The sequence below is a fragment of the Pongo pygmaeus genome, chromosome 12, assembly GCF_028885625.2.
Source record: "Pongo pygmaeus isolate AG05252 chromosome 12, NHGRI_mPonPyg2-v2.0_pri, whole genome shotgun sequence".
Lineage (NCBI taxonomy): Eukaryota > Metazoa > Chordata > Mammalia > Primates > Hominidae > Pongo > Pongo pygmaeus.
The window spans coordinates 78253866-78275593 of record NC_072385.2 but is presented as its reverse complement, the minus strand read 5'-3'; the positions used below and the strand labels follow the sequence as shown (position 1 = coordinate 78275593).

General features: G+C 37.1%; 2 protein-coding genes across 19 annotated transcripts in view; one reads left to right on the top strand and one right to left on the bottom strand.

Moving 5' to 3' along the window:
• The first annotated feature begins 122 nt into the window (after positions 1-122).
• LOC129027542 (putative prolyl-tRNA synthetase associated domain-containing protein 1) lies at positions 123-2349 on the top strand. The gene is made up of 2 exons (XM_054473924.2): positions 123-329; positions 1880-2349. Exons 1-2 carry the CDS (start codon positions 246-248, stop codon positions 2312-2314), a joined length of 519 nt encoding a protein of 172 aa, XP_054329899.1. The 5' UTR covers positions 123-245; the 3' UTR covers positions 2315-2349.
• A 3591-nt stretch (positions 2350-5940) lies between these two features.
• Positions 5941-21728, bottom strand: part of CCDC88A (coiled-coil domain containing 88A) — a 131819-nt gene continuing 116031 nt past the window's right edge. For 2 of the 18 annotated variants that reach the window (XM_054473907.2, XM_054473915.2), the window contains exons 26-34: positions 21015-21098; positions 19823-20023; positions 19157-19228; positions 17790-17870; positions 14090-14355; positions 13779-13885; positions 13426-13673; positions 9517-9616; positions 5941-6212 (exon numbers count right to left, since the gene is read on the bottom strand). In XM_054473907.2, the coding sequence (XP_054329882.1) occupies positions 9552-9616; positions 13426-13673; positions 13779-13885; positions 14090-14355; positions 17790-17870; positions 19157-19228; positions 19823-20023; positions 21015-21098 (1124 nt within the window). In that variant the 3' untranslated portion in view covers positions 5941-6212; positions 9517-9551. Of the gene's footprint in view, positions 9001-9516; positions 9617-10729; positions 13886-14089; positions 14356-17789; positions 17871-19156; positions 19229-19822; positions 20024-21014; positions 21099-21728 lie in introns of those variants that run through there. The other 16 variants (XM_054473921.2, XM_054473922.2, XM_054473901.2 and 13 more) reach the window with 11 other exon arrangements.

The window sequence follows — 21728 nt, the reverse complement described above, 5'->3', positions numbered from 1 at the left end:
CCGCCCCGCAGCGAGGCGCCTGTTGAGAGCTCCCGCAGGCCTTCGCAAGCCGGAGCCCTCAGCGGACGACGTTCAGGAACTAGCGGGCAAGACGCTCAGACAGGGCGGACCCGCCTTCAGCAGGCACCAGCACTACGCTGCCGGCGTCGGCCGAGTTCCCTCTGGGCAGTTCCGCCTCAGGCTCCGGTCTGCGCAGTCGCGGGAGGCAGTGCAGTTTTTCCGCCCATCGCCACGACAGCGGCTGCATGGCGGGCGCGGATTTGCGGGCGGCGCTCGAGCGGCGACTCGGTGCCCTGGCCATCCACACTGAGGTCGTGGAGCACCCCGAGGTGAGGCCCCTAGAAGCGACCGCCGAGACAGGCCCAGCGGGGTGGGCTGTGCTTGCACGTCCGTCGGGCGAGGCCGCTGAGATCAGGTGTCCCCGGGTCAATGTACCGTGAGAACGTCGCTCCTGGAATATTTCTCCGGTCTCAAAACACGAAAGTGACCCTGCCCGGGCAGCAGAAGACTTCTGTCTTGGGACCATGAGGTTACTGCAAGGAAATCTTTCCTCTTGGGAGTGATTTGCTTACATTCCGTGTTGAGAACTAGCACAACATACGGAGGACTGTGCATCTTAAATCGGTCTGGGGTGCTGGGTCAGTTTGTCCACTTTTTGTGTAGATAAAATAAGCAAGTGGTTAATAGTGTGTTCACCATACATAGAGCAGGACACTGAGGTTCAGAGTGATATTTTTCTACTGTGGTCAGGGTTGATCACAAAGCATGCAGCATGGCAGAAACCACCACCACCCCTAAAGTGCTTACCAAAATTGACATGCCTGTATTTTCATAAATTGTAACATTTGTTGTGTTTTGATAGAAAGTCTTACATGCATTTATTTTATTTTATTTATTTATTTATTTATTTATTTATTTGAGACGGAGTCGTTCTCTGTGGCCCAGGCGGGAGTGCAGTGGTGCGCTCGGCTCAATGCAACCTCTGCCTCCCCGGTTCAAGCGATTCTCCTGCCTTAGCCTCCCGAATATCTGGGACTACAAGCGACCGCCACCACGCCTGGCTAATTTTTGCATTTTTAGTAGAGACGGGATTTCGCCATGTTGGCCTGGCTGGTCTCGAACTCCTGACCTCAGGTGATTCTCCCACCTGGGCTTCCCAAAGTGCTAGGATTACAGGCGTGAGCCACCGCGCCCGGCCACTTGCAAATATTTCACAGAACCAATGTGTAACTTGAGTGGTGCAAGGACATGAAGTTTACCCAAGGCTTAACAGTTGATAATGGCTAAATATAGTTATCTTCAAAGAGTAGAGAAATATAAAGTTAGTATTCCTCACCTTCACAAATACAACATCAAAACCGTAATCATTTTCTGCGACTTTCCTCCCTCCCATATAGTCCTATATTCTCCCCCTTCTTTATGTGTGCGTATGCCAACTTTTCTGATGTTCTGTTAGTCTGGGTTCTTATTGCCTCCCCACTCACCTTCTTTGTGGTTACATATTTGTAGAATGGAGGTTGTCACATGGTCTGGACGTAACGGAATGCTAAAGAATAGGAGTCTAGAACTGCTGTAAACTTTCAGTAACCAAAAGCTTAAATTTAGAAATAAAAAGCTGCTGAGGAGTGAGGTCTTGGCGAGTACATTGGAATACAAAACTGGCCGAAGAAACTCCCTGAGGTCCTGAGATGAGGAAATGAGATGGCATGGGCTTATAAGTAATTATTTGGTAATGGGGTGAAGATGGGTCTTTAACAGTGAAATTCAGGGCGATAAGCACTCCCAAACCTTGCTGTTTTCACCCAGCAGGTAAAATAGGTATAAATGTGTGCATATGTAAGCATGCATATTACTTTAAAACTTATGTGATATTTTATAGGTATTTACAGTTGAAGAAATGATGCCTCATATCCAACATCTGAAAGGAGCACATAGTAAGAACTTATTTCTTAAAGACAAAAAGAAAAAGAATTATTGGCTGGTGACAGTTCTTCATGATAGACAAATTAATTTAAATGAGCTTGCCAAGCAGTTAGGTGTTGGGAGTGGAAATCTGCGATTTGCTGATGAAACAGCCATGCTAGAAAAACTAAAAGTTGGTCAAGGCTGTGCCACACCCTTGGCACTTTTCTGTGATGGTGGAGATGTGAAGTTTGTTCTGGATTCTGCTTTTCTCCAAGGTGGACATGAAAAGGTGTACTTTCATCCAATGACCAATGCTGCAACCATGGGATTGAGCCCTGAAGACTTTCTCACATTTGTGAAGATGACAGGACATGATCCCATAATACTAAATTTTGATAAAAACAACTAACTGGGCCAATGTTTAGAATAAATTTCTTTCTGAAAGCTGTTTTTCTTATTTGTAATTTATAAAAAGCATTGAAAGTGTAAGAATATTTGGTATCCTTAGTTTGGTGACTATCTAAACCACTTTAGGAGGAATATAGTATTTCATCTTAAAAGAGCTGTTTTTTTTTTGAGACGGAGTTTCGCTCTTGTCGCCCAGGCTGGGGTGCAGTGGTGTGATCTTGGCTCCCTGCAACCTCCGCCTCCTGGGTTCAAGCGATTCTCCTGCCCCAGCCTGTGAAGTAGTTGGGATTACAGGCACACACCACCACTCCCAGCTAACTTTGTAATTGTAGTAGAGATGGGGTTTCACCATATTGGCCAGGCTGGTTTCAAACTCCTGACCTCAGGTGATCCACCCGCCTCAGCCTCCCAAAGTGCTGGGATTAGAGGCGTGAGCCACTGTGACTGGCCCTATAAAAGAGCTCTTTTTAAAAAGATGTATGGAGGTACTTTTAGTCAGCTCAGGGATTCAGTTTTCCATCTCCCATGACAACTATTTATTACAGGAATGCCTCCAACAATTAAAAATACTTCAAAGATTAACCAGCTTACATCTTTAGGGTGCTTATTGTACTTGAAAAAAGCAAGTTGCAAAACAGTATGTATAAAATTATGATAGTGTACATAATACAAGGAAAAAATCAAAAGGAATATAGGAATATATTGTTGAGGCCAGGTGCAGTGGCTCTCACCTGTAATCTCTGCTTTCGGAGGCTGAGGCAGGAGGATCAGTTGAGGCCAGGAGTTCCAGACCAGGCCGGGCAACAAAGTGAGAGAACCCCCCTCTCTACAAAAAACTGAAAAATAAGCCAAGTGTGGTGGTTCACACGTGTAGTCTTAGCATATTGGGAGGCTGGATCACTTGAGTCCAGGAATTCAAGGCTACAGTGAGCTATGATCACAGCACTGCACTGCAGCCTGGGTGACAGAGTGAGACTTTGTCTTTAAAAAAAAAAAAAAAAAAGTGTTGATAGTGGCTATTTTTGAGAAATGGGGATTAAAGAATAACAACTCCCTAGCAAGATAATTAAAACAAACATGGAGGCAAAGGTAAACACTTTCCATTATTGGGGTTTGTTTACCAGTGATTTTTTTTTTCCCAGTGAAAAATAAGCTAATTAACTTTCTATGAAAATGTATCTTTACAAAATTTTAATCCAGAAAAACAGCTAGGGGGGGAATATGTTATGTCATAATCATTGTACTATTAAATTTACAGGTCAGGTACGGTGGTTCACGCCTGTAATACTAGCACTTTGGGAGGCCGAGGTGGGTGGATCACCTGAGGTCAAGAGTTCGAGACCAGCCTGGCCAACATGGTGAAACCCCGTCTCTACTTAAAATATAAAAATTAGCTGGGCATGGTGGTGTGTGCCTGTAGTCCCAGCTACTTGGGAGGCTGAGGCAGGAGAATCGCTTGAACCCAGGAGGCAGAGGGTGCAGTGAGCCGAGAATGCGCCACTGCACTCCAACCTGGGTGACAGAGTGAGACTCTTTTTCTTTTTTCTTTAAAAGAAAAAAAAAAGAGAGAAAAGTTAAATTTATAGGCTGGCCTGATGGTAGTGAGTTATCTCAACTGATTGTTCAGTCAGTTACAGATGGAACTCCTTGTTCCACTCTTTCCTCCCTTTCCACTACTACACTTGACTAGTCTTAACAAAATATTACATTAAAAAATGTAGTAATGGAATATACATTACGTTATTAAAAAGGATTTGAGGCCAGGTGTGGTGGCTTATGCCTGTAATCCTAGCACTTTGGGAGGCCAAGGGTGGGGGCAGATTGTTTGAGCCCAGGAGACTGGTTTGGGCAACATGGTGAAACCATGTCTCTACAAAACACATAAAAATAGCTGTGCACGATGGCATGCGCCTGTAGTCCCGGCTACTTGGGAGGCTGAAGTGGGAGGATTACCAGGAAGCCCAGGCTGCAGTGAGCAGTAATCCTGCCAGTACACTCCAGCCAGGGTGACAGGGTGAGACCCTGTCCCCCACCCCCCAAAAAAGGATTTGTTTAGTCTTTGTTCAGAGGTTAGAAATGTGAACATACGATTAGCCAGGCGTGGTGGCGCATCCCTGTGATCCCAGCTACTTGGGAGGCTAAGACAGGAGAACTGAAAGAAATGTGAACATACTCGTCCAAGTTTCTTCTGTCCTCCAGGCTATACTGAAGTTTTACTCATCCCCTTTCAGTTTTTTTTTTTTTTTTTGAGTCAGAGTCTCTCTGTGTTGCCAGGCTGGAGTGCAATGGCATGATCTCAGCTCACTGCAACCTCCGCCTCCCGGGTTCAAGCGATTCTCCTGCCTCAGCCTCCTGAGTAGCTGGGACTACAGGCATGCACCGCCACACCCAGCTAATTTTTGTATTTTTAGTAGAGACAGGGTTTCACCATGCTGGCCAGGATAGTCTCGATCTCTTGAACGCGTGAACCGCCTGCCTCAGCCTCCCAAAGTGCTGGGGTTACAGGAGTGAGCCACCATGCCCGGCCTACTCATCCCTTTTCAGTTATGGCATCTGAGACAGTATAAAATTGCAGGAAAATCTGGAGTCATCTGTTATATAAAAGCTAGTTCAAAAACAGAGAAGTTGACATTTTTTAAACCTCACTTAAATGTAAACAAAATCCTTCATTAGTGGAGTGAGGATCTGATGTAGGCTATTCCTCTTCTTGTGGTCATGAAAATTCTAGTATTTCCTTCTAGTACAACCAAATGGGACTGTCTTTTGTTTCTGTTTTTGTTTTTTTCTGAAATGGGATATTCTTAAAGAACCACATTTTCCTAAGTTTGATCATTCAAAAAGCAGTTTCCATCTGGTAGAAATATTGTACTTAATTTGTACCAAGTTGTGTTACTAAAAGGCAATATAAAATAATGACTTTATTCTAAGGTTCCTCTTAGTTTTTACATACTCGGTATTCTATCTCTAACACAAAGCAGCTGTTTTAGGTTGCTTTGCATATGAAATGAAGGTCCTAATGAATACACAGAAATTAAGTACCTTAGGTATCTCGTCTAATTGCCCTCCCCACCTTATAGTGAAAACAGGCCCAGAAAAACTGACTTGCCCAAGGATGATGCCAGTTCCTTTGTCTCCCAAAGTCTAAGTGAAAATGAGAGATTCATTTGTGCAATCTATTAGATTACATTTAAACCTATTTTGGGACTGATAAAATTGACAGACGCTCTTTCTCTCCAAACCCCCAATACTTATCACAAAATGATATGACAGAATCAACTAAACAAGGTCATGGGTTATGTCTGACAATAGTTCTCTAGGGAAAACGGAAAGGAATAAAATAACACTTGGCTAAAATTATATCATTTTTAAATGATTACTAACCAGTTGTTACAAAAATCACCTCTTGGTTTTATTTCTTTTTATATTAGTTTGATACGTGAATGTTAGTCCAACTTAATTTTTGAAGGAGAAACAAAATGAAAAATGTTTTTTGAAAAACAAACAGTGGTGTCTCTTTGTCATGAGTTGGATGCCTGTGACTGACATCAGGTATTGCCAAGTAATAAACATTTTGCCATTCAACTCTAAATCCCTTATTAGCATCAGTTTTAAAGGAAATGTTACAGCTTTTATATTATTTGATTTGGTATTTAATAACAGTTATAAGTACAATGGTAGACACTGAAAAAGAAAACCCTTAATAGAAAAGAAAAAGACAATGTAAAATCAGATTTTGTTGAAGGGTGTTATAAGTGCAACTTTATCCATATGCATTCCTTTTAAGGCATTTTCATTGTCCAAATATCTCAACATGTACATCAAGGTTTATATTATAAAATGGGCTCCTTTTGTATTCATTCAAGACTTAAAGCAAAAATACATCTCAGGACTAAGTGAAGCTGAAAAGAAAAACACAAAAATTCACCACTCACAAAAAGTAACTTAAAATACAAAAGTCATTTAGTATACATTATTACTCCCCATTGTAATTCCAGATTTGGTACAGTATCTTTTTCATTTCCTGACATAAACCATTAAGACAGCACAGGCTGTAGTACTTCATTGTGAGGTGGCTACAACTCTATAATATGCACAGTGATTTTAAAATAGGCTTTTTGCATGCCTTGCATGAAAGGTGCTACATACAAACCTGTTTTGTGAACTCTTTGGTAACCACCAATTTAAAAATTTGGATGAAAGCATTTCCACATGGACAGATCTGAAGCACATTATTGGAGCTCTGAGCCAAAGCTATTACCCTGTATATTGATTCTTCAGTTTCCTTGAGGGGTTAGGTGTTGATTTAGAATAGAGCCAGATAATTTAAAGCATGTCAGGCCCCGGTTAGGAAAATGAAAATGGCTCCGATTAGTTTCCAGTTGGCTTTATTATTGTTTGGCAGAAGTTGTTTAGGGGAGAAGAGTGGCTTCCTACAAAGTTTGCTTCTCAAGGTATACTGGAGAAAGTAAAATATTCATGTGGTTACTATTGTCTAGTCGTTTCTTGAAATGGTATGAAAAAAGTGTGATGAATATAATTGAGATTATTCATATTTTTGTAGTCTCAATGTGTTCCCTTGGTTGTCTCTTTAATTGTCCCTTCTCAGGGTCAGCCTACTCAGATTCAGTACTTTACATGTTGTTTTTAGCATTTTCTGCTTGAAGCACTAATGCACTTAACCCAGCATGTTCTGTATTTTAGGATATTAGTGTTCTGTAGAGGTCAAGCTGTGATGTCATTCGCCCTCATTGGGCTACCTCACCACTCATTAAATTTCAGCTTTTCAGTAATTGTTCTGGGATGTGTTCTAGTTGTGCAAATTAGATGCTAGCTAATATAAATCTAAGTTACCCACTAACTGTATTTAGCCATAACATAATTTCTATGTTTACTTTTATCCACCTAAAAATGAATGTACATTTTTTGACATGCAATTGTCTCTAGACTGCTCTGATACCTATTACCAATGTGCTACTTGAATCCAGGGAGTTATGACAGAGAGAGATGTTTCAAAGTCTACGGAAAAGGTTTTAGATATTTCTGTTGTGCATTATTTGTATGTTAGTAAGAATCCTTTATATTTCCATTTACATAGCACCTTTCATCCAAGATTTTCAAAATGATTTAATGTTAACAGCATTTGGTGGTAAAACCTAAGTTACCAGTGGCATTGAAGTACGTAAGTAAGTTCAAGTTTTCTAAGTTCCATTTCAATTTAAACATGCTCTCTTTTTTATTGATGGTCTTTTGGAAATTAGACTGTGAACGCAACATTGCTACTGGCCTACGAAAGAGAGAGAGAGAGAAAGAGAAAGAGAGAGAGAGAGACTTTTCTTATGGTTACTGGGTTAGTGATGAAACCCACAACTCATAAACCACACACTATGGAATACGGAATTATTCCAAAAAGTTCTTTAGAGCTGGTAATGAAAGCCTAAGAAGTACACGGTTAAAATTTTAAAAAGTCAGTATGTTTCTCATTTCAGACCTTGAAGATTACTCTGATATTGATGTTAAATAATGAATTTGCATTAGTGAGTATCAATGCATTTTTTGATTTCATAAGAAAATAAAACTGTGATATAAAATTGGAACTACTAAAAAAATTGATGTTTCCCTGGGTTAACTAAATCTATTTTTTTGTGCTTCTTCCAAATGTTTAAAGGTAACAAATGCATACAAATATTTCAAAAGTACCAATAACAGTTATCAACTTTAATGTAATATCATAAAGGAGAAAAAAATCATTAATAAATGATAGCCTTAATTATAAATGAGTTTCTGGCAAAATGCAGATCATAGTAAGTTATTTACATTATTTTTGCCATAAGAAAACTTCTTAAGCAACAGTCAGCTCTCAAGTTAAAAAAACGCATACGCATACATAACCCAATACCAAAGAAAAGAAATGAGTTAAAGCACAACAGCTTTATCTTGGGAATGCCATTTGCTGAAAAACCATCTTACTAAAAAAAGTTTCAGAAAAACACTCTTTACCATGGGTTAACTTATGAATGCTTAGTGTTGCTTAATGGGAAATATGGAAAGATTAATATCACTATAAATTTTTTATAACTCCTATTTCATTATGGATTTTTCAGATTTATCTTATAAACTGAATTTCTTTTGCATCAAAATAATTGGCTTTAAGAAAAAAAAAGTACCAACACATGCAGTCTGCTAACCAAATAAGGCTCTGACATGCCAAAACAATTTTCTCTGTATCTTGCTATATAGTACATTCCACAAAATACTACAGCATTTAATTTAGGTTTACACAACTAAATATAAATGGCTAGATTTTGGCTAACACTTAGCAGAAGCATTAAGCAAACATGGATAAATTCATAAAACAAATGATGAAAAAAGCAGATTGTTCTTGGAGTACTTCTTTAAACACTTAACCTTAAAACACCTGGTCCTTAGCGAGAGAACGTCCTTTATTCAGTAGATCTTAACAGTACAAGGTATAGTAAGTCCTAAAACCTTTAAAAAATTTTGGCAGTTGAATCCAGTAGTGCTCCTTGATTCAAGGAATGAAGGTTTGTATTTCTTGCCTGCTCTATTCACGAAGGACTGTTAAAAGTCTCCTTAAAGATTTTTAAAAATGATTCCTATAGTTGCTAGGTGTCTTGTTACTTCAGAAATAAAGGCTTCATACTGAGAAACTGAAGGACACTTTTCTCTCTGTATTTAGTTGGAAGGTAGAAAGAAGAAAGAAAATATAAGAAAAGCTTGAAGATAAGAGAGACACAAAATACAGAGCAGCCACTATAAGAACAGCATGCACCAGGTATTTCTATAAGAATGAGAATGACAGACAATCAGAGATAATTTTTGAGTGGCTCATCATAGAATAGGCATTTAGTTTACTCATTAATTTTCAAGAAAATTGTGGGGAAGTTGTATTCCTACCACAAAAGGCTTCAAACTAAAAAAGTAATTCCTAGAACATAATTCACTAGTAAAATTAAATTTAAAGTGAGAAAAAAACTTAAAAAAAAATACTTGTTCCTTGCGCTGACACGTAAAAACCTATGGCAGCCAACTAATCTTGCTTCACTAGTAAGTAGAACAGAAAGTCAATGAATTAAGCAAGCAATATTTACATCTGTTAATGCAATGTGCACTTGTTTCACACTTAATTTGGTTAGTTTGTATAAATGAGACTAATCTCATTTACATTTTAAGCAGGAAACTCACCACTTGGCCCACATGTCATGCAGTGGGTAATAGAATTAGGAGCTTTGTTGCTCCCTAGACCTGCTTTTTGAATTTCTGCTTTCTTGTACTTTGTCCACATCTGCAGGAGAAAAGCATTTCATGTTATTTAGTCAAAGATGAAACAAAATACAATTCAGAAGATAAGAAATACACTCTCACTGAGTAGGGCAAGGAGAAGGAATCTATAACTGTTTGGGAAAATTATTAATCTCATAGGCATCTCAATACTTAAAGATTTACTTTTATATTTTAAAGCTATAAGTAATATTCCTAGGAAAGCTATAATTTTTTAAAAAACTGTAACAATTACATTTCCCCCCCTCTTAGTGCCAGATAGCCTTATTATGTTTATTTACTAAATGGTCACCTACAGTCTTAAACATAATCTTGCATGTAGTAGCAAAATCATCTGGAATGAAGTATTTGTATTATTTACTAAGAAAACCAGGGCTTGATGCATATTTTATAGGCAAATAATGTTCCTCCTTACATTGGTTAAAGCTAAAATTGCTTTGGTCAAAGGGGATGCAGTGCATAAGAATATGTTTTAATTTCTAGAAAGCTAGGCCAGGAATACTGAAAGCTATCCAGCTTCATCATTTATAAAATTAGGGTACTGAATCTTCGAATAGTTTTACAAATAATCCTTTTGAAAACTGGAGGTGTCTTAGAGGAAATAAGTGCAGCTGCTCAATTGAGTCAGAGTTGTTTCACTTTTACTTTAAATGAAATTCGTTTTTTAAAATTTGGGGCATCTATGTAAGATTTCACTTATAGAAAGTATTGTTTTTTTCTTAAATGTTTGGGACACATTGGTTCCATATGATTTCTAAGGTATTTTCACCACTAACAATTTGATTCCAAATGCTATGAAAAAACGTTGATAAGAACTAGTGTTGTGGCCAGTCGCAGTGGCTCACGCCTGTAATCCCAGCACTTTGGGAAGCTGGTCAGGAGTTGGAGACTAGCTTGGCCAACATGGTGAAACACTGTCTCTACTAAAAATACAAAAATTTGCTGGGCGTGGTGGCATGCTCCTGTAATCCCAGCTGCTTGGGAGGCTGAGGCAGGAGAATCGCCTGAATCCAGGAGGCAGAGGTTTCAATGAGATGATATCACGCCACTGTACTCCAGCCTAGGCCACCGAGTGAGATTCCATCTCAAAAAAAAAAAAAAAAAAAAAAAAAAAAGAACTAGTGGTGTTTTGGGGGAATTTTATGACTCCACAGCAGGTGATGATTTCTGAAGTCCACACTGTATTTTCCAACAGTCCTCAGGACACATGGACATGATACATATTTCTCTTACATGCACAGTGTATTTTTTTTTTGAAAACATGCTGCATATATACATATAGCTTTCTGGGTAGGAAATAGTTCTTTTCTGTAAGCCTAATTTTGTAAAATAATCACGTAATTTTAATATAATAGCATGTGATTTTTCAATGAATTTTGAATGAATAAATACAATATTTTAAAGTGTTATGGTCAGAATTATGATATCTAAAAAGTTGAAATAGCTGTGGAATAATCTTTGACTCAGTGTGGAAAAGAAATAACACTAATTATAACATTTGTGTCATATATTGCCCCTATTTAATCTCAGCTATGTTTACCATTAAGTTTTATTACTGGCCTATGAAAAAACAAAAGGGAAAATATTAGCACCAAATATATTTGAAATGTTAGGACTGACCGGGAAGTAACTGACAATAAAATAGAAGGATGCAAAAAGTATATTAGGTGGTACTAAAATATGACAATCCTCTGATGGTGTTCATTTGATTACCTGTACCAGAACCATTTTTTTTTTGTAATAGCTATCAGAAAAAAAGTGTGATTACAAAGGAGACAAATTTCATTAGGAAATATTCTCTACAGATTTTTTCTTTGGTCCAGTTAATAACAACTTAATACAACAACAACAAGTATAACATAATTTCATCCCCACATGGTCACATCTGAAGGCATTCCTTCCAGGTGCCAGGCTGAGTCATTATCAGTAATATATAGGCTAAATCCAAATGGCAAAAAACATTCCAGAGAGAATGCTAATGTGTATTTCTCTGGAAGTAAACGGATCAGGGTTATGGGTTTTTTTGTTTTTAGCCATCTAGGAGTTAGAGATTCAAATTTAGCTAATTTGCTTTAAAAGTGCTGTGAACACAAAAATAAAAGTTCTTTGCACTGGAGTCAAAGTTAACACATATTTTCTTACTTTTTTTTTTTTTAAGCTAAAGAGTATTCTTAGTTTTAAAATTTGTTCTACTAGAAACATACTTGTTTGTTTAAATGGTTACAAGTTCTAATTTTACATTTTAGTGTGATTATTCATTTAAAAAAATTCTGTTTTAAGGATATACATATATAATTTAATAATAGATTAATTATAGAAGTAACAATTTTTACTACTTTGTAAACTTGCTACCCCTTTTGATTAGAAGTAAAAATACAAATTTCCAACACAATGAGTATAATTTGGTTTATTTCTCTTTGACTCTATATAAAAAAAGAAGTGGAAAAACTATTGTATTAACTGATTTCAAGTATAGAAGCCATCTTGAAGAAAAGACAGTTACTTGAGCTCTTGTATTTATCAGATGATGAAAAGTGCAGAGAAGAAACAATAAATACAAATGTTCCTAGTCACTGTAAATCACATTTAAATTTGATGGGGTTTTCTAAGAATAACACTAAGTTTATAAGTATTAACAATCTTTTAAATCTGAAAAATGTTTTATAAATATGGGTATTAGTTAATATTTGTTATATAAAGTGTTGAATTATTAACTATTTCTTTAAAACAGGACAGATGGCCTAATTAAATGACAAAAGAAAACAACATCTTTTTACATTTTCCCTACTGATACTGTACATGTGCAAATAAAGTACACATTCTGGAAGAAAAAAAGGAGTGAGAGTCAGAGCAAGAGAGGGGTGGGAAGAGGAGGAAGGGAGGGAGGAAATGAACATTTTTTTCCAGAAGCAACAAAGCAAATATGACTTGGAAATGTCTTCTTGGTAAGAGAGCATGCAACTGTTTTCACATACTTCTGGATATCAAAGTAATAATCTTATCAGGCAACAAAAAATGTGAAGGAGGAGCATGTATGGTTAAGGTTTTTAAAAGCATGCAGAAAATGGACAAAGTAATTAATATTTCATGCAGGTTTTGGTGTGGTTACACATTCACATTAATATACATGCCATCATGTACAGCTGAACACTGTGCAACAATTTTAAATAAAAAATAAAAACCTAGCCAAATGATATTTTGTTAACAGCAACTTTTCAAATCATATTAGAGAAGCAGTGTATATCAAATAACATCAATATATTATATTGTGCAGTTTTGATCATATACAACCATATTCATACCAAACAGTTTGATTATCCTCAGAAACCAACAATGCAGCTTCTGTGTCATCAGGATAGAGGCATGCAGAAGTGACAAGATTGTTGCTATTTATAGAAAACTGTAGGTTACTGTTATTAGGGTTCTGATGATCAGAAAACTGTTCATTTTCTTTCTGTGCAGGTTTATCCAAAGAGGCAGAAGCCTGGTCACTTATTCTGATGACTGGCCTAGGAGGTAACCCACTTATGTTACTAACTAATTCTGTATTCAGGGATAAGAATGGCTGAGATGAATGGGCCACAGTAAATGGTCCTATGCTATCTTTTGCCAACATTCTGAATGCATCACTAGGCATCCTAATAGTGGCAAAAGTTTGGTTTAGAAAATGTGACCTTTCTGTTCTTGAGTTTCTAGCCTGGGCATATAGAGGCTCAGGCATGTCTAGAGCTAAATCATTTTGGGCACAAGAACCTATAGTATGTGTTGGGCTGTCAAATATATGAGAGGACCACTGGTGTAAATGGTACTCACTAGATGCTGCAGTGGTGTTGCTGTCAGCAGCAGCTGGTGGTGAATCAACTGATATAGGCAGTCTACTGTCCTTGGTCAAAAAATCATGGATGCTTGTCCTTCGTGTAGTTCCTTCAGCAGTTGAGATCACGCTGCTTGCACGAGGTAAAGTTGCATAAGGGTTACTATCTTTTGATTGTCGTGACAGAGAAGATTCTTTTACTAATTTTATCTTTCCTTGAGTGCCTGGTGTAGGTTTTCCTGCAGAACTAATGAAGTAGGTATCTTCAGTTTTTCGAGGACCAGGTCTCAAAAACTCAGGCTTAGTTGTCCGTCTATCATAGAAGTCCCCTGGGGTTTTTCCACTTACTGACCTGGCCAGACCGCAGCTAACTGGTTTGTCTTTTCCCAAAAAGTCAGAAGAGACAGACAAACTTTTCATTACTTCATCTAAAAGATTCTCTTGACTTGAGGACTTTATCTGTTTAAAAAAAAATTCAAAGCAGATTAGTGAATATAGTGCCATGTTTTTACTTTCCTGATTTAGCAGACTGTGCAATATAAAATTGTGGGTACCTCCTTAATACTCCTTAACTTAAAAAAAAAAAAAAAGCTCTGAAGTTCAATTACAGAAATTTAACTTGTGGTGTTCATCTAAATTAAGGTCATCATAGATAAAACTAACCTGTATTGAGGTAAGCTTATTGCTTTCTTCCAAAAACTGTTGTAGAGTAACAACTTCACTTCCAGGGGAACCAGTTTTGATCTTGTGATGTCGACTCTCCAGTGTTTCAGATATTTTGTGCTGGAGCACTGGGCTTGATCTGGTCTGTCTTTTCAAGTACTGGATTGGACTGCTACCACTGCTGGACCAAGCCTCATGGTCATGAAGCAGGCTAAATTCTCCACTGCTGTGGCTTTGTGGCCTGCTTTGGTTATTAACTGCACCTGCTTTTGGAGTAAATGGGGTGTTGAGATTTCAATAATAGAATTGAGATTAATACTTTATGAGTAATAACATTTGTTGACTGTGTGCTAATTATATGAACAGCCAAATTTACTTTCAAGCTTTATTTAGAAATGCTTAGTAAACCATGTCAATCTTTTATCAGTCTAACAATTGTCTGCCATAGCCTGCTTCCTTATTTTGTCAAACTGACAACTATTGTAAGCTCCACAAGGGCAAAGACTTGCTTTTACTATCATACTCAGAGCCTAAACAGAGCCTCATACAAAGCATTCAATATATTTTTTGAGTAAATGAATGAATAAATAAATAAGTGAATAATATATTTTTAAAAATTCAGGTTCAAATAGTTATAAAATGCCTTGCAAGCTAGGCGCGGTGGCTCATGCCTATAATCCCAGCACTTTGGGAGGCCGAAGCAGGCGGATCACGAGGTCAGGAGTTGGAGACTAGCCTGGCCAATATGGAGAAACCCCGTCTCTACTAAAAATACAAAAAATTAGCCAGGCGTGGTGGTGCACGCCTGTAGTCCCAGCTACTCAGGAGGCTGAGGCAGAAGAATCGCTTGATCCTGGGGGGTGGAGGCTGCAGTGAGCAGAGATCGCGCCACTGCACTCTGGCCTGAGACTCTATCTCAAAAATAAAAATAAATAAAATAAAATGCCTCACAATTTAGGATAAGAACATGATTAGACGAAATATATATATATTTAATATATATAATATATATTATATATATAATATATTTAATATATAATATATATTATATATTTAATATATATTATATATTATATATTTAATATATATATTATATAATATATATGAAATATATATTATATATATTTAATATATATAATATATAATATATAATATATATTTCATATATATAATATATATGATATATATATTAAATATATAATATATATTTTATATATGTGTATTTATATATATATATTTATATACAAAAATATATATATATGTGTGTGTATTTTTTTTTTTTTGAGATGGGGTCTCACTGTGTCACCCAGGCTGGAATGCAGTGGCACAATCTCGGCTCACTACAACCTCCACCTCCTGGGTTCAAGTGATTCTCTTGCCACTGCCTCCCAAGTAGCTGGGATTACAGGCATGCGCCCCCATGCCAGGCTAATTTTTGTACTTTTAGTAGAGACGGGGTTTCACCATGTTGGCCAGGTTGGTCTCTAACTCCTGACCTCAGGTGATCTGCCCACCTGGCCTCCCAAAGTGCTGGGATTACAGGCGTGAGCCACCACACCTGGCTCATTAGGTGAATTTTATATTATTTCAGTATGTTAAGACCAAAAACTGTTCTAAATGCAGAAAATTCTATTTTAATTATTTGCTTATCTAAGAAGTCCTCATTACTACTTGAAGTCTTCTCTGTTCATCCTGCATGAATAACTTTAAACATTTAAAAAAATTTAAATAGCATACATTTAAGGAAAGTTAAATAAAGATATGAAACAATTACTTACAACATTTCAGTAAAAGTATAAAATCAAATATGTAGTGCTTTATTCTTTTTTAAATGTCTTGATCATCTTATTGTTCTTGCTGTCCACTGTTGATATGGTGCCTATATAACCTTAAAAGACTCAGTTGACATTAAGCAACTATATAAAATGCAAATTAGCTAGTTCTAGAATTAAACTCCCTCAAATCTATGGTGTTCCTTAAGAGTACTGATTTGTTTTGATCATGAACAAACTGTACATCAAAACAGAAAATGCAACTTTCCATTGTTTCCCAGTCACAGAGAGTAAAGTGGGCCACGAAAGAATTTGGCTCAAGTTATGTAACATTTTACAAAAGTAAGAGTTTCTTAAATTTTCAAATCAGAAAAAGAAAATCATATTTTCAGACTACATTTTTCTACTGGATGTAAAAACATTTTTAATTAAATAATTTATTTCTTTTAAGGCTAGTCAAATGAAGTAGTGGGAATGGGAAAGGAACAAAGAAATCTGAAAAACATGATAAAAATTAAAAAAAAAACCCCACCTCAAAATTAGGTATTTCAGATCACTGTAATAATGTCATAGCATTAATTGATAAAATAAAATTACAACTGAGACAAAATACTTTTATAATCCAAAAAGGAACAAAACAAATGCATTCCTTGTAACCTGACAATTCTGGATAACTATGTATCATAGTTACATGGAGAGTAACTATGATATATTGGTTAAATAATTCAGAGGCTGCATGAGGTGGCTCACTTGAGCTCAGGAGTTCGAGACAAGCCTGGGCAACATGTTAGAAACCCTGTCTCTAACAAAAATACAAAAAAACTAGCTGGGCATGGTGGCATGGGTCTCTGTAGTCCCAGTTACATGGGAGGCTGAGGTGGTAGGATCGCTTGAGTCTGGGAGGCAGAAGTTGCAGTGATTTGAGATAGTACCACTGCACTCTAAGCCTGGGTGACACAGCGAGAACCGGTCTCAAAAACAAAAAAACAAAAAAAAAACCTTCCAGGCCAGGCAAGGTGGCTCACACCTGTAATCCCAGCACTTTGGGAGGCCAAGGCAGGTGGATCACCTGAGGTCAGGAGTTCAAGACCAGCCTGGTTAACATGGTGAAACCCTGTCTCCACTAAAAATACAAAAAATTAGCTGGGTGTGGTGGTGGTTGGCACCTGCAGTTCCAGCTACTTGGGAGGCTAAGACAGGAGAATGGCTTGAACCTGGGAGCTGGAGGTTACAGTGAGCTGAGATCACACCACTGCACTCCAGCCTGGGCGACAGAGTGAGACTCCGTCTCAAAACAAACAAACAACTTCCAGAATCTGAGTAGGCAGTATATCTTTGAGGAAAAAGGTATCAGTCAAGGTTTCCAGACATTTACTTAAATACCTCACCTTGGAATGTACATTTAAAAATTAAGGAAAAAAATCTTGAAATAATTCCTTATATGAGCCAAATGCGTTCATATAGTTCTTGTTCAATATATATATACACAAATAGTTGTTTCTCAAATTAAACACAAAATCCTTCCCCTTATTTTGTGGATAAATTAAGCCAAACATATTTCTAAAATATGAGTAATGTGAGTTCAATGTCCATGCGTCATAAGAAAATGAAGGACAATCATTTTCACGTCAAAGACAAAATGTCAGTAAAATAAGGACATATAGATAATTTTGAAGTATAAATATTACCATAAGACTTTTATCTGTGAAGATGAAAAACTGAAACTAAATAACTGTTCCTGTTTTTACATTTGTATACATTGAAATACATTTGTATTACAATGTGAAAAGTATAAAATGTTCCAAACAACTATGTTCCAAACATAGATGATTTGGATTTCATGCTTTACCCCAGAAACTTCATCCCATCTCCCACCTTTAAATACTGGAAATGGATAGAGCACATTAATAAATTTACCTACAGCATACCTTTGACTTCATGTAGTGAAGCATTATTATTGCTATTGCTAGTGGATGTTCTGCCACTATCAAGGCTGGCTGGTCTTGAAGCTAAATGAAAAAACCAGGAGACAGTGTGATAAAACTTCTAGCTGATGATGCTGATGAGCTTTTACATTCTGATTACAGAATGCTTTGAGGAAGCAATCATGCATACTTTCACAAGATGAGCATGCCCAGATTAGAAAGCAAATTTCCAGATAGTTCACTGAGACACTTTAGAACAGGACACTTCTGAAACAATAGTTGAGATTCAAAGAGGAGGATAAATTGCATATTTAGATTTGAAAATGAGTTCTAGATGGATATGCCAGGAGTGTTTTAGTTGAATAGAATGACATATCCCCCCCAGATCCCCCAAAATGCTATTGACTGGGTCATCTACAACAGATCAGACAAGGAACTCTGCACATTGCAGAGATGTCAAGAAGAGGAGGAATACAAGCATCTATACAGTTAATGTCCTGTATTCCTATCTGTAACAAGAGTAACAATTGTATAATTAACACTGCCCTATGCTAACTCTTAAAACCCTGTTTACATTAAAATTCCTTTAACATGTTATCCACTTATTGCCAATAGTTTGGTGAGATATGATTTTCCAGACAGAAATGGAAAAATCTGAAATACTCAACATTGCCCAAAAATTGGTTTCTTTTTGAGTCAGAGTCTCGCTCTGTCGCCCAGGCTGGAGTGCAATGGCACAATCTTGGCTCACTGCAACCTCCACCTCCTGGGTTCAAGCGATTCTCCTGCCTCAGCCTCCCAAGTAGCTGGGATTACAAGTGCCTGCCACCACACCCAGCTAACTTTTGTATTTTTAGTAGAGATGGGGTTTCTCCATGTTGGCCAGGCTGGTCTCGAACTCCTGACCTCAGGTGATCCGCACGCCGTGGCCTCCCAAAGTGCTGGGATTACAGGCGAGAGCCACCGTCCCCGGCCCAAAAGTTGGTTTCTTAAAGTTCATCCTTTAAAACAGATATTTTTAATATTTTAAACTAATATTTATTTTAAATTGGCATTTTAAACCAATGGTAAAATGCAACTCTTATAACTTTAATCTTATACAAAAATGGTAAGAAAATTACCTTTGAAGACTGTGCAGGCATACTTTATAAATGACCTTGGCTAAAACAGAGAACATTTAGATGAAGCAATTATCTTAAAAGAGGCAGAAGGGAGTATTAGGTTTGAAGAAATGGTAGAGGTAACTATGAGATGCAGGATAGAGAAAACATGCTTGCTGGCAATGCCGCATTCACCTATTAAATGCAAGAGTCCTAGCATTCCCATTCTGTATTTAATGTGTACTCTCTAAATAAAGTTCATTATCTTACCATGAACTCTTGATCCCGTACTAGAATCATCACTAACACCTTGTGGACTTATGTCTTCAAAGGATGTAGTATCTACATAAAATAGCAAAATGGATATAAAGATATTTTTGCAATAAAAAACCATTATAAAATTTTATTTACATAGAATATGGAAATTGTTTTTCAGTCATATATAATACAGATTGACTTAACATATTTCATAGACTCAACTAGAAACTGGAACTAGGAATAAGAAAAATGCCAACTCTCATTAGAGTTGACTTGCTTAGGGAAAACACCAAAAGCAATGAAACAATCTCCCCTCTGACCCTGCAAAGCCAAACAAGAGCCTGGGTTGTTGTAGGTAGTTCTGCTGGAAGTTGTAGTGCTTTTAGTTTTTAGAAAACTAGCATTGCCTTCTTTTATCACTCTTTACCTGGTTTACTTCTCGTTTTCTTGTTAATTCATTAGCTGTTTATTATGAAAGGAGGCCTGGAAAAGATTTTAGTTATTTGTATAACGTTTTAGATTTTTAAAATGATTTGAAAGTTCCTCCAAATCCAATACAGATCATGTTTTGATAATTATTTCAGGTTGCTGCTTTTTAAAAAGTACACAGGGAAAACTCAAATTAAAATTCTTGTTGCCAACAGTTACACCACAGTGCAAATAGCAGACGGCCTATACCTTTATTATTAACCAACTGCTTGGATCTGAAGCCTGCAGAAGAGTTGACAGTTGAAAAGTTGATGGCTGTAGTAGAGAAGGCCATAGCTCCCAATTCTTTTCTCCTTTTACCCGTTGAAATATCATCAGGAACCTCCAAATTCTCAGTACTACCTGTCCACTGTCCTGCTAGGACCATGGACTGCACCAGGTCATTCATGGCTGGGATGCAAATGAAAGCAAATGAATCAGCATGGTTAATGTATTTGTTCTTATTTCTATTTTGTAGTATAAATACTGTGGTTTTTGTCTATGAATTAATGCAAATGGACATAAAAAATTATAACCACATGGTCATTTAAATTATGACATGCATTCAGCTGAATGAAATGAGTAGGCCAAAGGCTGATAAGTTTCAATAAATACTTTTATCCCACCTCCACCCCCTTTAAAAGACAGAGAAAGGAATTTTACTAAGTACGACTGCCATGCTATTGTGCAGCGATGTGCTAAAACTTTAATTAGCAGCCTTCACAACATGGTTTTGTGGTGACAAAAATGGAATGAATAAAGGTAAGATGGAGAGCAGTTCTTATATAGCATCATTATTGAAAATGAAAGTCCTTGGTCAGAGCAGGTTACTGAAGAAATTATTCATTTTATGACTCAATAAGTATACCATTCAATAAAAACCTGAAAGAGATGATATCCAAAGTGACAGACACTTAATGTGATTATGTAACTACCCATGCCACATAAAAAAAGAAAATCCAGAATATTATTATTTAAAGAATGACAAGCATTTTCAAGGGTTTTTGGCCATTTTATTTAATTAATCTGGTTCATTAAAGGAAATTAATTTCTAATGCTAAACATTTTGTTATATTCTTCTTAAGTAAACTTCTTTGGGAAAAATCTCTATGGCATATAAAATAAAGGGTTTTTTTTCTGCCAATTTTTAGAAAGCACTGGAAATTTATGAGTAAGTTACATGTATGACTAGAAATATGCACGTATATGTATCAGTGGACATATACATAATGCAAATTCAGTGCCACTTGAAAAAAAAAATTCTTCTAGCTCCTTATATTAGAGGAAGACTGACCTCTGCAAAATAAGGAAATTGGCACAGTCCAGAGAAAGGTTAGTGAAAAATTAGTAATGAAAGCCAGTGTAGTCAGTTGAAAGAAGCTGAACTGTCATAAAGTCTTACACATGGAACGACGGTAGCAGGCCTTCATTTTGTCTTTATCCTTCGGTCTGTTCCTCAAAAAGGGCAGTCTTTTCAGTGCAACCACTTTAATGTCAGAGCATGAGGAAAAACAGAAACAGGGAAATGAAAGAAAAAAGGGAGAAGAACAGATGGGAGTTAAATGTTGAAATTAAGGACAGAAATGAATGTTTGAGTTTTAGCTATGTATGCTATATTAAGGCTATTATTCTCATGCTGCTGAGTGATAATGAAATATGGAATATGTACTTTGATATTTTAAAATACTTGGAAAAGCACTGAAGACAATGATGAGGAACATATACTTTTTTTTTTTTTTTTTTTTTGAGACGGAGTTTTGCTCTTGTTGCCCAGGCTGGAGTGCAATGGCGCGATCTCGGCTCACCGCAACCTCCGCCTGCGATTCCCCTGCCTCAGCCTCCCTAGTAGCTGGAATTACAGGCATGTGCCAACATGCCTGGCTAATTTTGTATTTTTAGTAGAGACAGGGTTTCTCCATGTTGGTCAGGCTGGTCTTGAACTCCCGACCTCAGGTGATCCACCCACCTGGGCCTCCCAAAGTGCTGGGATTACAGGCGTGAGCCACCACGCCCGGCCTGAGGAACATATACTTTTAAAGCTTGGATTGGTTACGGTCCTATAAAAACAGGAACTGATTAGAATTATTTATGCAGGGATCAATTTTCCTAGTTAAGT